Source organism: Chionomys nivalis, chromosome 9, assembly GCF_950005125.1.
Source record: "Chionomys nivalis chromosome 9, mChiNiv1.1, whole genome shotgun sequence".
Lineage (NCBI taxonomy): Eukaryota > Metazoa > Chordata > Mammalia > Rodentia > Cricetidae > Chionomys > Chionomys nivalis.
In genome coordinates, this window is record NC_080094.1 from 16,478,407 (window position 1) to 16,495,082 (window position 16,676).

General features: G+C 44.5%; 1 protein-coding gene across 14 annotated transcripts in view; it reads left to right on the plus strand.

Moving 5' to 3' along the window:
• Nucleotides 1–16,676, plus strand: part of Ptprt (protein tyrosine phosphatase receptor type T) — a 1,077,234-nt gene that overhangs the window by 783,263 nt on the left and 277,295 nt on the right. For all 14 annotated transcript variants that reach the window (XM_057780248.1, XM_057780255.1, XM_057780252.1 and 11 more), the window contains 2 exons: nt 5,092–5,293; nt 6,572–6,674. In XM_057780248.1, coding sequence (XP_057636231.1) covers nt 5,092–5,293; nt 6,572–6,674 — 305 coding nt within the window. The remainder of the gene's footprint in view (nt 1–5,091; nt 5,294–6,571; nt 6,675–16,676) is intronic.

A 16,676-nucleotide genomic window follows, 5' to 3' on the forward strand; every position in this document is an offset into this window, starting at 1 on the left:
ATCTCCTTGAAATCAAGAGGACCCGTGTATGATCCTTAGACCCCATACAAAAAAAGCGTAGGCTTGATGGTATGTGTTTGTATTCTCAGCAGGGACAGGCAGACCCGCTAGGGCTTGCTGGCTAGCCAGCCTAACCTAAGGAGAGGTTTCCAGGCCAATAAGAAAGCTGTCCCAAAAGTAAGAAGGATGGTGTCCTTGAGGATAGGCACTCAAGAGTGTCCCCTAATTGCCACACACTTGTACACATACATGTTCTTGGGTCCACACACATGTGCACCCACACACATATAGACCTGCCTAGATACATGAACATACATGATGAACAGGAACAACATGCAAACACACAAATGAGCTTTAAGTGTAGCACAGGAGTCAGGTACCCCTTTCTATAAAAGGTCAAAGAACATATTTTGGGGTGTATGGACCATGAAGTCTGTCTTAACTCCTTAATTCTACCTTGCTAGTGTGGAAGCAGCCATTGGAAACACAGATGAACACCAAGCCTGTGCTCTAATGAGATTTTATTTCCATAAGAAGCAGGTGATTTCCGGACTTGACTCATGATCTATGTTCTATCAACTGCTTGACTGCTAACAACAACAAAAAGACAGGAGGATTAGGGGAGACTCATTGATGTGTGATTAATATAATGTTAGCGAATCAAGGGAGAGATGACGTGTTTATATGTGTTGAGAATATAAGGCAGGGGTAACCGGGAGCCACAGAAGGTGTTCATGTGAAGTATTGCCTTCAGTGAGGTCTAAAGATGAGGAGCCATGCCTTAAGGAAGAAGCGTGGGGAAGGAAGAAGTATCCCAAAATGATCCACTAGCCTGTTCAAATGTCCTGTGGTGAAAGGGACTATGAATCCTTTTAGGTAGTGAAATCAGGCTGTTAGGCCAAGGCGGGGTCACAGAAGTCAGTCCAGATCCTAAGCTGGCTAAGTCCAAGGGACATGGAGGCGGTCTCACCCCTCAGAAGACAAGATATATGAGATTCCTAGCTATTGATTCCACTGTTCCCCAGCCAGAGAAAAGAACAGCATCCAGCATTTGGGTGTAGCCAAATCCAGTCTCCAGACCTCTGGACTCAGGTGTAGCTGGGCTCCGTTTCTTACTTTCAGTCCATTCTTGCCGTCTAATAAATGTTCTCTTTGCACCACCTCCAGAGAGTCACGTCACCCTCTTCATTGGTGGCCATGACTCCAGCACATTTCTCTCACCTTCTGCCTCCCTCCTCAGCCCAATCCCCCACTAACTTTGTAAAACTTGCAAGTTAAATTTTTCAAAGACTGTTTCTGACAAAGCAGTGGGAATTAGATTTGGTGAAGCCCTTCATAAAAAATTGAAGACATGCTATATTAACATACATTGATTTATTCATAGTGTTTCGTTACAAGTAAGTGAGGATCCTATAATACCAGGAAAGGTTAGGAGAGCAGGGGAGCGTGTATATTATATTGACAGCTCCGTCGAAATTGAGTCACTTTTGGATTGAATTTGGAGTTCAGGAAAAGAGCCGACTAGTAAATAAGGCATGAGCTTTCACTCCGAGTGTCTGTATATCAGAGGCATTGCTGCCAGCCCAAGGCAGGGTCACTAGGACCGATTTTTAGGAAAATACAAAGGCATCTCCTTTCCACTGGTGCACCAGAGTCCCTGGCCTCAGGCACACCTCTGAGCATCTCCCTCTTCTGTTGCTAGGAAACGGGAGTCCAGTTGTACACTTTTCTTCACTTGCCCTCTGCACTTTTCTTCACTTGCCCTCTGCACTGGACTCACCCTGGGCTTCTCTCTCTGTGAGCCTTTCCCCACCTCAGGCCCTTTCCCAGCCTATTGTCTCTGCCTGGACCCTGCAGAGCTTTTCCCTCGGCTGTGACTCCATTCCACCTTCGGGTTCAGATATTTTCTCTCCTAAGTAAGGATTGAGCATTGCATCTTGATTCAGTATTGCTCAGACGTGGACTCTAAGCCGATGATTTGATGCTCAGCAAGTGATTGGGAAATGTAAGAAGCACCAGTTTTAAACTACAACAAAAGACAGGGACAGGAAACAGAAAGCAAGACACACACACACAAACACACACACACACACACACACATATATATATACGTAATATTTTACATACAATATTATTCTACATACCACATATAGATATGTATCACATAAATTTTAATATATTGTAAGTAATAAAATACATATTTGCAATGTATATTGTAAATAATATGTATATATTAAATATATACATATTATTTACAATATATTGTAAACAAAACATATATACAATATATATTGTAACTAAAACTTTATTTTAATTAATTATTTTATTTGTATGTGCTTGTATGCACATGCATGCACATGTGCCATGGCATACACGTAAAGATCAGAACATAGAGTAAGTACAGCTAAATCCCCAGATTTATCGTTGGACCTAGGGAATTAATGCAGTCACCAAGAGGGCCCCAACCAGAAAAGCATGCAGAGTTGGGGCCCTACAAGCTTCTGAGCTTGGGATGGAAAGATGGTCCCATCAGAGCATCCTAAAGCTGCTAGCCACCTGTGGATAGCTGTGCATGTGTAGACAATGCTTCTGAAAACCCAGGTTATCAACACTTGGAGTTTCTCTCACTGGGCTCACTCTGAACCTAGTCAAGACTAGCCTCTCTCATTAAACACACGGCACCATTGCTACGTCACAACTGCCTCATACAAGAAATCACTCTATCTCCAACATGGTTGCTTCCTATGCCAGGGATAAAAAACGTTCACTTTCTTAATAAAGAATACATGCCTCCTCTTTGTCCTGGTTTGCCTGTTCTAGAAGTATGGGAAAGTTTTTTAATTTAAATGCCTGTGTGTGTGTGTGCGTGCGTGTGTGTGTACAGATGCTATGCTGCACATGTGGAGGTCAGGAGACAACTTTGGAGAGTTGCTTCTGTTTTCTGACCCAGTTGAGGAAGGGGCTCTTGTTTTGCTGCTGCACTGCATAGTCCTGGCTAACTGGCTGGTGAGCCTCCTGCCTCTGCTTCCCAGGTTGCCATGAGAACACTGGAGTATAGATGCCCATCACCACATTCACTCTTCATGTGGGCTGCAGGCATCAGACTTGGTTTGTGCGGCTAGCACTGTTGCCTGCTGAGTCATCTAGCTAGCCCTTAGCAAAGTATTTCTTAATGTAACTGGGCCATCTGTGTAATCTTGGGTTCAGAGCACTTATCTGAGCCTGGTGGATTCACCAGTGGGTTCACCACTAGAAACTCTGCCTTCCCCTCACCTGGTCTGTTAACTGATAGTATTTCAGCAGTAAGTGGTAAGGCCCAATGTGCCCCTCCCTGGTCCATAGCTAACTGTTGCCTGGGTCATTCTTTTGTAGGCCCGGTGCCAGTATTAACAGCTGATATGAATTCATGAGTTCCATGGCAGTGTCATGCTTAAAAGAATGTATTCTGCAGCCCTTCTTTCTATCTTTGAGCTCCTGCATTCCTCTGCAATGATCTCTGTGATAACCTTCTTAGGTTGTGGTGTGAATACCTTCTTAGGATGTAGTGTGAATACCTTCTTAGGATGTGATGTGAATACCTTCTTAGGATGTGGTGTGAATACCTTCTTGTTTAGGGCTAAGCCTTCAACCACCATTTATTCTCAGCACCCTGTCCAGCTATAAAATCTGCATTTGCTTATATTCACTGCAAAGATAGGCTTCTTTAATTTGGGCAAGAAGTATCCTTTGTAAGTATAAACATAGATGTATAGAAGGCAGCATAGTAGGTTTCCCCACTGGTGCCTAAGACCTCCCCAGTCACAGTTACTTGACTGGGTGTGAAGTACCAGGGGTAGATTAACTCTCATGGAGTGAGCCTAAAATTCAAGCAGAGAGTTGTTGGTTACTTGTATATCATCCATACCATTATTGTACCAGTGAGCATATCTTACCCGACATGTTGGCAATGTAGTTCATAGAGTTCACAGCTGGGTAAAACCACTGGTATCTTTACTCCCTGCAGCACCCTGTGTAGCACCATTTGACACTACCATGAAGAATAGACAACAGGGAGGAGGCTTCCAGCTCAACGGTTGTTCGATTTATATGTATTTGCATTCAAATGTGGTACCTTCAGGAACAGAGCTTCCCAAATCAACAGCCACAGAGGTATCCTGTTGTAGTGGAGTGGCGAGGCTGCGTTCCGCCACCCTGCCGCCCGCACGGCTAGCTTTATACCCGAAATAACAACACGGAAACTGTATTCTTTTAAATACTGCCTGGCCCATTAGTTCCAGCCTCTTATTGGCTAGCTCTTACATTTTGATCTCACCCATTTCTAATATTCTGTGTAGCACCACGAGCTGGCTTAACAGGAAAGATCTTAACGTGCTTCTGTCTGGAGTGAGAGAATCATGGCGACTTCCTTACTCGGCTTCTTCCTCCCAGCATTCTGTTCTGTTTACTCCGCCTACCTAATTTTCTGTCCTATTAAAGGGCCAAGCAGTTTCTTTATTAATTAACCAATGAAAGCAACAGACAGATACAAGACCCACTTCTATCAGTATCCCACACCTGAAACTAAAACGTTTGTTTAGTGGTCCATTGCTTCTGGAACTGACATGGGAGCATCTGTCAAATAATTCTTTTATGTCTTTTAAATTGGATTACATGGTAACAAAGAAAGCAAGTTTCTAGGTGGCTTTTCATATCCCCTTCATTTTGGCTAACCACTCTCTATTCTCCCGTCTCCCCATCTTCTATCCCTCATGCTGATTAAACCTTCCCACCTCCAGTAACCTCCCTACCCACCCACATTTTACCTATGTGCTACTGTCTCCCTTCCCTTTGGGTATTCTCCCACAACTGCTCTCTTTCTAAACTATTGAAGCTGGGGGGGATATAGAAAATGTAATGGCACACTCTGGTAGTGTTAGACATGACTGTTTCATGGGTTTGTCGGTAGAAACCCTAGGGCTATACTGTATCAAGCATCTCTGTAACATGGGGCCTAGCTTACCCCTCTTCTCCTCCCTGCCGCTGCTGCCCCTCTCCAGTGCCTTGGTTACAGAGTACAGCATTTAAATGCTTGCTTTTCACTTTGTCACACAGATTAACTACAAGGCTGTTGGCTCACTGGATCCAAATGCCGACCTGTCCAGCCAGAGGGGAAAAGTGTTCAAACTTCGGAATGAAACCCACCACCTCTTTGTGGGTCTGTACCCAGGAACCACCTACTCCTTCACCATCAAGGCCAGCACAGCCAAGGGCTTTGGACCCCCTGTCACCACTCGGATTGCCACCAAGATCTCAGGTATCTCTTTTAGAAAGAGAAATGGGGTGGGTTATACTCTTGTCTCTTGTGGCCTTTATAATTTCCTGGAGTAAATAGAGACAGAATAGACCATCACTGATGGCATTTGAACAATTTAGACAATGATGTCACTATTGGGTCAAAGAAAGTCCAATTGGTAAACTTTCTGAAGTTCAGCAAGTAACATGCCCTGGAGAGAGAGAGAGAGAGAGAGAGAGAGAGAGAGAGAGAGAGAGAGAGAGAGAGAGAGAGAGAATGTGTGTGTGAGGGCACATAAAATGGTTTGTAAATTTGTTTTCCATATAGAATACTTTCTAGTATAAGACAGCCACAGCACTGCCTCTCATGAAATACCAAATGGATGGATGGATGGATGGATGGATGGATGGATGGATGGATGACTAAGCTGTGCTAGTCCAAGACTGCAAACTGTCTCTACCTGTAGGGTGCACCACACCACCTGAGAGCATTACAACAGAACCACTGCAGAATGCTTATTAACAGCTTCCATATTTTAGAATATCTATTCAGTCTGATCTGCATGCATATGTATTTTGCATGTGGTTTTACAGAAGCCATGGTTTTTTTGTAGCTTAATGTTTCCACTTAGCCTCATCCCATAAGTATTTCCCACACTGCTATGTAGCTTTCATTATAATGTCTGTCAACTGGATGGACGTAATTTAATTAAACAGTCCCTTGTGGTTGAATATATTTGGTGTTTCTACATTTTTATAAAATAGCGCTTCAATAAACATGTTACAAAATAAAGTTTAAATTGTTGATTGGGATTATAACTTCAGGATTAAATTCAGAAATTGAAAAAAAAAGCATTAAAAGAGATGTGGGTTTTAATAGCTCATAATACAAATGGCTAAATTACCCTTTCAAAGAATTAGATTTAGTCACACTCCTGTGGGGGGAGAGGGTCTTAGAAAAAAATGGAACAAATCCATCTTTGCTTTAATTTGCATCTAAATTTGTTTAAGGAGGTTGACTCTGTTTTTGCATCTTTATTAAGTACTTATATATCCTGCGCATTCCTTTTTCCTGCATGGGAGAGGTGCTTTTTGATGATGCTAATGCCTAACACCCCTTCAGACTGTCGCATCTGGAGAAAAGCTGCAGGTGGGATGTCAAGGCCCTCCATGCAGAAGGCCTCTGACCCCACAGGGTTCTCACCCTCTACCTCTGTTTAGCCAGGCTGAGATCAAGGGGGCATGTCAAGAAGCATTTGGCATATGAAGTCCTCAAGTCCAATTTCTTTCTCTTGCCCAGCTCCGTCGATGCCTGAATACGATGCAGACACACCACTTAATGAAACAGAAACGACCATCACAGTGATGCTCAAACCTGCCCAGTCTCGGGGAGCCCCTGTCAGGTGAGGAGCTATCCTTTGTGGCTTTCTTCTGCTATGCCTCACACATCTCCAGGTGAATCACATGACTGGCAGTGTGCCTGGATGAGTTAAGCCAGAAGCCAGATTTTCCACAAGGAAGATGGTCAGCAACTCTAAGCCCAATTCCGAGGCAGATGCTGAGCCAGTCAGTGTCTTCTTTCCCTGCAGTGAGCATCCATTCAGAGTGAACACCCTGGTAGGGACCTGAAGTAGTAAGGGCAATTGTGGGTTCAGTCCAGAGATATGAGGAGTTAAAAGTCCCACAGGACTATGCCTTCAGGATCGTACTAATTATTTTAATGAGAATTTGTTGGGGCCCACGAACATCTCATTAACTTGTTGACTTGTGAAAGTTCCTAACTATCAGGATGGGCTGGCATTTATTTTCAACAAGATCCCCTTTGCACAAGGCAACAAAATTGACCACTGGTTTTGCTCAGAACTCCATGTCTCAGGACCTCAGTTCATTGAAATGAGTAGAATGTTAGGTAGAACTTCCATATTGGCTCAGTTCAGTCCACCAAGCACGTACCAGATTTCTTATACACAATGGATGGGATGTGGGGACTGGAGACAATGACTGATGAGCATATGTCTTCATTAGTTTAAGTGCTTGGGCTGTGGTATCAACTGGTGTTATGTTCAAAGGAAGCCAACCTGTAGTTAAAGAAACAGATACATGGTGTAGGTACAATGCTGTGCAGTCTTATGGGAATCTTCACAGCAGCTTAGAAACACTCAGAGAAGACTCTCAAAGAAGGTGACACTTGGTTGTATAAGGTTTGACTTCTTACAACTGTCCAGTATGAACCAGGATGGCTTATTTAAAAAAAGGAAGCAGTCATGACTAGTTAAGTTTGCTTTAACCTAAGGAGCAGGGCAGAACGATGAGATGGAAAGGAATCGGTGGGTCTGAGAGGCATGTGATGTAGGTGTTTCTATCTATCTGTTTTTTCATTGGTTAATTAACAAAGAAAACTGCTTGGCCTGATAGGTCAGAACATAGGTGGGTGGAGTAGACAGAACAGAATGCTGGGGAGAAGGGAAATGAGGTCAGACGCAATGGAGCCAGCCACCAGGTCAGACATGCTGAAATTTCTCGGTAAGACACCACCTCGTGGTGCTACACAGATTATTAGAAATGGGTTAAGCAAGATATGAGAGTTAGCCAAGAAGAGGCTAGATATAATAGGCCAGGCAGTGTTCGCTGCTCCTTCTACAGGCATGGATTGATTTGAGGACCTTAGGGGATCTGTCAGGGACTGACTTTTAGCAACATCACCTTGTTTCCTCTGGGGGCTGGGAGACCAACCTAGGAGGCTCTTGAGATACATAGCCCTGGTCTTCATTTTCAACCCTCATTCAACTCTATCCAGAAATTATAGTAGTGGTACCAACAAAACTAACCAACAAAAATGCAGAAGTTTTTGCCTGATCTGAAGCTGGGTGATGGCCCTCTTTACTGGGCTCAGGGGATATAGCCCTGCAGCAGGTTGGGATAATGCTCATGGGCCTCTTACTATAGGATGTCAGAACTGTCCTTCTTCTGATAATCCAAAGAAGATGCTGGCATTTCAAGCCAAGGTACTCATTCCCTGCTTCCCCTCCAGCCGCTCTGATACAGCATCCTCATTTAATTTTCCATATATACTGTGAAATTGTGTCTTCATTTTCAGAGGAGGAAGCTGAGATGCAGAAACAAAGTAAAGGTCCTGTGAAGCTCCCCCCGCCCCCACACACCCCAGTTTGAAGATATGGAAACAGACAGACAGAAACTAATGAGATGACTTAGACCCTGAAACCAGTGGGCCAGCCAAGATAAGATGGAAGCCCGGCTCTGACCCTTGCTCCACATTCATTTTACTGAACCACACCATCTTGCTAGGAGGATGGTATGCATGACATAGTGTGCTGACATTTCCATCTTAAAAAATTAAAGGAAATGTCACTGCTCAAAGGGGAAATGGTTGGTGTCTAGAAATCTCTGGCTGCCTTCTTTCCAAAGGCCCCGGTTCACTGAGAGTGGGTGTACCCTCTGTCTCTGGAATTATTTTCAGACCAGAGCTTGGGCATTTGCCAAGGGGAGGAGACTAAGCAACGACAAAGAGGGGGCCTTTCAGGACAACTCCCGTGAGAGTAGAAGCACTGCCATATATTTCAGTTGCAGTAATGGGATTCTTACCTGGGCACGAGCCCGGTCATGAGGGTGTGCGTCTTGGAGGCAGCTGGACACAGCAAATATTTATTGAACATTGGCTATGGACCAGGAGGTGAGCTAAGCAATCTGGGTATAGCATGAAGCAAGAAAGGTTCACTCTGCCTTCTTGAGTGAGGCTCATCATCTCACAAGTGTGTCAAAGAACAGATCGGGAGGTGAGACAACAAGCAAAGAAGTAGACAAATGAAGTCACCAAACAAGTAGATGGTTGGGGTGAACTGACTTTCTACACTGAGAGGAACTGTGGGCATGACAGAGAGGTGAGCTCGTGTGGGCAGGCTGGCACTGAGCTGCTCTGCACACCGGGAATTGGGAGCAGGGAGGAAAAGTGACCTGGGGGTTTGGAGACCTGAGGGCTTGCTTCAGGCGTCTGGCCAAAGATGCCTTGAATTATATTTTAAAGTAGAGAAGATGTCCTAATACCTGAGAGCATGGGATGGTAAAAGTAGCAGGCAGCAGCTTGTGACATGTTCCACACAGATAGAAAAATGTAAGTGTTCCCAACACAGAAGTGATGTTTCAGGAGCTCAGTTATCCTAAATCACTCGTGATATATGGTATTTTCAGCTATCGAATTATTACGTGTGCTCAGTAAATACAGATATTATATGTCAATTTAAAATTAACCATGTTTAAGGAAATAATTTGGCGTGGCAAGATGGCTCAGCAGGTAAAAGTGCTTGCCACCAAACCCAATGCTATGAATTCAATTCCTGGGACCCACACGGTGGATGAAAAGACCTGATGCATGCAAGTTGTCCTCTAATCCTTAAACTTATGCATCCCTTCCCCCCCCCCCCGCAAATCAACAAATATAAATGTATAAAAACATTACTATTGATAATATTTTTACTTCTGTTGCATGGTCTGGCTCTAAGTATTCTTGTGGATGAATTAGTTGAGAAATAGTATCTATTTCAGAGACAAATTGATGTCTGCGATGTTAAATGAGAGGTTCCAGGTCCTGGCAGTGAAAACCAATTGTTTAGTTCATCTTATCACGGCTAAGACACAACATCAAAACAATTCAAAGGAGGAGGAGTTTACTTGGGGTCACAGTTCCCTGCTATGGTCTGTTATGGCAGGAAAGTCATGGCTGCAGGAGGCTGACCCGGGTTACATCGTATTCTCAGGCAGGAAGCTGTGAGTGATTTCTGTTGCCCATTTCCCTTTCTCTTCTTAACTCAAGCCAAGACCACACCCTGTGGAACCGGCTGCCCACATTGAGGATAGGTCTTTACACCTCAATTAATGCCTTGTAGAAACCCCCTCATAGAGGCAGAGAATTGTCGTCTGCTCATTCTAGATCCTGTTGGGTTGACAACTTGTGTTGACCATCAGCGAGTTGAACATAGAACAGGCTCTGAGGTCATTGCTGCCCCACTTTTTCTGTCTTCTACTTCTACTGTGTCCAGGGAATCTGGAAGGACTTTTGAGAGGATGCTGTATAGTCAGACATTCTGCCAGCTGGGGAATGACTTTGGAGGGGGGGGGTCCTCTAACTCTGGAATGTATGGGCCCAGCTGGTCCTTCTGTGTATTTAAGTATTTGATTCTCAGATTCAAACCTAAGCCTTGGCCCCCAGGTCTCTGAGCAGTCTTTTCTTCCTCCAACCCACAGTGTTTAACCACTGACAGAGCCAAATTCCAGCCTCCCGCTCTTTGGAAGCCTCCCAAGTTTGACTCCTAGTAGGGCTGAGAATTCAGAGTGAGGGGGAACACTGAGGAGCCGACTGCATGAGGTTCCTGTACCCTCACCCTCCAGCCAAACCACCTCGGCAGCTTGGCCTATTTTTCTAATACTCCACAATGGAGATTTATTGCTTTTGTATTGCTCTCCTCGGGCCTTCAAAGATTTATTGGTTTTTAAGTGACAGAATCCCAGAATTGCTTAAAAGATCAATCAAATGGTGACTAGAATCTAATATTCAGCTCTGACTCGAACACACTGAGCCTTCTTCCCCCACGCCCCACCTGTCATGCTGATGTATCTGTGGTAACCTTCATAAGAAAGTAACTTGGCCATGAATTAATCACCCATAATGCAGTTTCTGCAGTGAGAAGTGGGGCTCTGTAACAAAATCTGTGGGAGACGCTCCCCGCTACAGCAGACTTCTTGCAAGTATCCTTTCCCATCTCGCCTCTCTTGTCCATTTTGTCACCTGCATTGTCCCTTGATTTGCAGATCAGCCCCGGATGGAGACGCTGCTTCTCTAGCCCAGTTGTCCTGGTCAGCAAGCATGCCCTTGCTGATATGTTTGTCAAGAGCATCTCTCTCAGGTCCATCCCCCACCACACTGCTGGAGTGGTCCCTGGGAAGCACAAATTGGATCAAGTTAGCTTCCCTGCTTAAAATTCTTAAATGGGTCACTAGTTTTCTATTGCATTAAGTTGAAGCTTCTTAGCATGAAATTCAAGGCCTGTCAGCATCTGCCCTTAACCTTATTCCTAGTTTCATTTAAATTCACTCTGTCCCTTTACCAGGTTTTACTCAGCAGTGATCCATGTGATTCCTTAGTGGTTCTTCCCTGCACATTTAACTATGTTATGTATGAATTTATAAGCTTTCTTTGTTTTGAATTTTTGTTTGTAATTTTATTGTTTTGGATCCTTTGTTTTGGCCCCAATAGACTTGAAGGCTAGGGTCTTCTTCACATAGGATAATGCCAAGCCCATAGTTGGTGCAAACAGACAAACAAAACACAAAGGGAAAAGAAAACCCAGCAAGTAGTTGCTAAAGTATGTGTTTATTAATTATTATTAATAATTGTTATTATTAATTAAGCAAATACGTCACGCCAACCTTGTCAATTCCAGATGTTAAGGCTGTGTGCATTTTCTTCAGCTACCTTCTATCCCACAACAGATTGTTATAAGATAGATCTTTCTCTAACAATAAAAATTCCCTTCTTTGTGAGCTGTCTGGTAGGATCTCCGCTGAGCACACGTGACTGCCAAGCACTTGACGCATTCCTGCCGTAACAGAGGAAATGACTTATTTTATGGTGATCACTTTTGATCAGTGTGATATTTCAACACAGGGCAGCACACACTGAAAAAAAGCCAACCTTCCTTTATCTACCCTTTGCATGGACTTTCAAACTCTCGCTACCATTGTTCTGCATTCACGCAAACTTTGCTTGGTGTCTAGAAAAGAGAGAAACAGCATTTGTTCTATGGCTTTTTGTGTTTGGCTTATTTTGTTTGGCACAAATTTCTCTGGATTTATTCATTTTGCTGCAGATGATGGGATTTCATCTTTATTTATGGCTGACTAGTTCTCTGTTGGGTAGATATGCTGCATTTTCTTTATCCACTAGCCGGCTAGTGGGCATCTAGGCTAATTCCGTGTCATTCCCACTGGCAATGGATCCTGTCGTGGGGTAGCTGGATCATAGACTGAAGCTGACTTTCTTCCCCCTAGGAGTTTCTTTTACTTCACATCTATGCTAGCATTATTTTTCATTTGATTTTGATAACAGCCTTTTTAAATAGAGTGAAATGATATCTCCCTGTCGTTTTGATTTGTATTTCCCTGGTGGATAATGATACCAAGCTTTCTAAGCATGTTATCAACCATTCGTCTGTCTTCTTTTGAGGACATAGTGATACCTCTGATTTGGGATATTACAGGTGTATGAGGGCAAACAAGTGTGAAAAAGATACAAGTGATGATGAGGGGTGGGGGGGGGCTAGGGGTTTCCATGACAACTAAGTTAAGTGCATAGGCATCCAGCATGAGCCTCATGGATGTGGAAGCTGGAGGACTTCCTGGAGGTAGTGCTGCCTAATTGAGATCTATAGAATGAAGGATTTTTTTAAAAAAAAAAATTAAATTCATTTTACATACCAACCACAGTTCCCCCTCCCACCCTTCCTCCCACTCCACCCAATCTCCCTCCCCAACCCACCCCCCATCCACTCTGTAGGAGGGGTAAGGGCTTCCATGGGAAATCAACAAAGCCTGGCACATTAAGTTGAGGTAAGACCAAGCCCCTCCCCCTACATCAAGGCTAAGTAAGGCATCCCACCATAGGGAATGGGCTCCAAATATCCAGCTCGTGCACCAGGAAAAGATCCTGGTCCCACTGCCAGCGACTCCTCAAACAAAACAAGCTACACAACTGTCTCCCACATGCAGAGGGCCTAGTTTGGTCCCATGCAGACTCACCAGCTATAGGTCTAGGGTTCCTGAGTTCCTACAAGCTTGGTTCAGCCATCTCTGTAAATTTCCCCATCATGATCTTGACCACCCCCTTGCTCATTTAATTCCTCCTCCCTCTCTTTGATTGGACTCCTGGAGCTCTGCCTGGTGCTTTGCTGTAGATCTCTGCATCTGCTTCCATACTGGACAAAATCTCTATGATGACAGTTAGGATGCTCACCAATCTGATTGCAGGGGAAGAGCAATTCAGGCACCCTCTCCACTTTTTCTAGGAGTCTTAGCTGGGTCATCCTGTGGATTGCTGGGAATTTCCCTAGCACCAGGTTTCTCCCTAACTCCCTAATGGCTCCCTCTGTCAAGGTGTCTCTTTCACCATTCTCCCTCTCCACCCCTCCCCCAACTCACTCGACTATCTGGATTCCTCATGTTCTCACCCCCATTCCCTCTCCTCTACCTCTCCCCGCCCCCAGTTTACCCAGAATATCTCATATATTTCCCCTTACCAGGGCAATTTATGCATCCTTTTTATGGTCTTCCTTGTTACCCAGCTTCTCTGGGACTATGGTTTGTAGTCTGGTTTTCCAGACTTATGAGTACTTAGTGGAAGAGGGAGTTTGTGAGTGAGAGAAATCAACAAGAGTCAAGGCAGAGAAAACACACAGGGTGTCTAGGAGCCATAAGTAGTTCAGTGAGCAGGAACAGAGACAAGGTAAGAGATGTTGGCAGAAAAGGGGGTGGAGCAGGAAGGTCTTTGCTTTGGGTTTAGACTTTGTCATGGCATGTGGGAAGGATATTCAGCAGATGCCCACATTTGGTCCTCTGTGTCAGTGGTGTCTGTTCATGCCACTATGCAGGTGTGTCATTCGTTACCTTTCCAGCATCCAGGCCAGCTGCCACATCCCAGACTGTCTTGCCTCCATCATGAATGCAGAATGCCCCATCTCTTCCAGTGATGCACTCTGCCTTCGCCACTCTTTTGTAGGGACTTGTGTGTGAGTGTGCCAGTAACAATGGCTCCTTGATTCCAGGAGCTAGATCCTGCAACCCAGCTAAAACCTTGGAGCAATATGTTCTTCCCACCACATCTGCCTCCCCAGATTAACACAGTAGGACAGAATCAGATTCAGCTTTATTCAGCAGCTTCACTGGGTAGTTCTGTACCAGGTGCCTGATTCTGTGAGCCTCAAGTTGCTTGTTGATAAGTGGAAGCATATATATGCATATATCACAGTCAGCTTTGAAAGTCAACTAACACGGGTTTAAGACGACTGTCAGTTTCTAGGGATTTTCTGGTCATACTGTTGAAGGAACTGATGCCCTCCACCCCAGTGCTAGGTGGTCACAAGCAAGTTTATCTCCAAGCTCATGTCTGTATGCTCTGTGCATCCAGACACTCCGGTGAGGTTGGTAACAATGTAGGTGGTCTGGGAACTGAATATACTCGAGAAATAGATGGGACCTAATAGGCAGTGTGCAGGTATCCTGGGTGTTTCTCAGGGGCCATCTACAAGGTTAGTTAGGACTTGTGGCATGTTATTATGGCTTCTGGAGGCATGGCATTGCTCCAGCCTGTAGGATCAGATGTACAAGACTGAACAGCAGAAGTCAATGTATCTTGCCAATGCCTTCCAAAGGTCACGGCAAGTTATGTTTATTCCCTGATGAGAATCCCCGGGTCTCAACAGGAGCATCTAGTTAGGACTGCACATTCTGAAATGTGCAATGATTAGTTACAGTACAAATTAGAGACCCAGCCAAGAAACTTTACTGGGAAAAAAAGCAAACTATTGCCAAATTTCCTCCAGGATTCCTTTAATAATGGCAAAGCCCTGAGTGGGAACACACAGAACAACCACAGAAGGGCTTTGCTGGTCTGTGGAACTGCAGCGAGCGAAATTGGAATCATTATCATCTGATTCTCAGACACCAGCATATGATTGTGTCCAATTAGGAAGAAGAAATGAAAATTTGGAGGATTTATTAGCATGGGGGAGCCTGAGGAGTTTGTGAGTCCCAGTTCACATGGAGACAAATGAGGAACAGCAATTGCAATCATTCTCTGAGCCTTGTTTGTTTTGCTCAGTACCCACAGTTCTCTGGGTCACCTTTGCTGGGGCCCAGCTATGAGGAGTTCTGTGTGCCCCACTTTTCAGGGAGCATGTGGTGGAGATGAGAGGGATTTCCTATAACCTGCGAGACGATTTAGCTCTGTAAGTTACTAACCCGGCTAGTATCCATGCCCAAAACATGCTGGGAGTGCATCACATGGGATTAGAGAATATGAGGAGCCAGATACAAGAAGCAATGAAAATAATTCCAGAATAATAGGATGCGTGCTGTTACAGTTTTCTTCCCAAAGCCTAAATATGGCACTAAAGGAACATACTGCTTTCATTAAAGAGATATGGAACTTCTTGGACACTCCCAAGGAGACAAAGGTCAGTCCTGTCTTCAAGTACAGAGCTACAGGCAGACAGATAAAGTCCGTCTTGCTGCAAAAGCAAATAAACAAAAAGACAAAGTGTGAGGCTGTGGATGGGCTGATTCGCTTCACTATGGTAACCTTTTTTGCATCTCTCATCTATCTTATTATCTTTATATCTGCCATCTATCTCAGGCTCCATGCATAGCTTCGATATGCATAATAAAGTCTATATGCTTAAGAAAAGAACGATTGTGCAAGGAAACACCAGGGAAGAACGGTGACGGTGACGTTTCCATAGTTTAGTCAGGCTTGCATTCACTTCAGCTCACCCTAGGTGCCTTGCAGCACTCCCTTTAGAAACCATCCCACCCACCTCCAACCTCACTTGCAGCCCAGCAATGCAGCTTACCAAGAGCTAGCCCTGCTGTTGGGATTTGGGATTATATCACTCAGGCTCAAACCAAGGAGGAAAAGCAGGTGTTTGGAGAATATTTTAAATGGAGCAGTCGACGGAACATGAAGAGTGAGAATGTTCTATTTTGGACTGTCTGCCATCTGGGGAGATGGAGAGTGGGGCTGTCATTGCCACGCGGGAAAGGAGAGTGTGGTTGCCATGTTCACCTCCTACCACTCCGGCTATTTAAACTCTAGAAGTCTGTGGTGCTGGAGAGGCGTCTGACAGAGGTTTGCATTTGGAAAAGTCCAGCATCTATGTGGCATCCGCAGACCCAGAGGGGAGAGTGACCTCATTCAAGGAGAGTGCAGAGATGAGGGCCAAGACAGAGCTCTGTGACACGCTACCAAAGGACTGCTCAGAGGGTGGAGAAGGACAGGCTTGTGAAGGAGAAGAAGAAAGAAACCCAGATCAATATGACTATATTTTAACTTCTTTGTAAAACGTGAAAGTTGAGTAGCGATTATGGGGTAGCAGCAGAGGAAATGGCCAACATTTTTACTTTAACCTCTAATAGGAAATAAGAAAGAGGACGAGAAAGATGACTCAGTGGTGAGTGTACACTGTCCATGCAAAGAACTGGAGTTTCAGTGCCAGCACCCATATCAGGCCGGTCGTAACTGATCGTAACTCCAAATCCAGAGGGATCTGACACCTCTGCCATTCATGAGCACCTGCACTCATATGCTGTTACCCCCACACAGACATATCATTTTTTAAAAA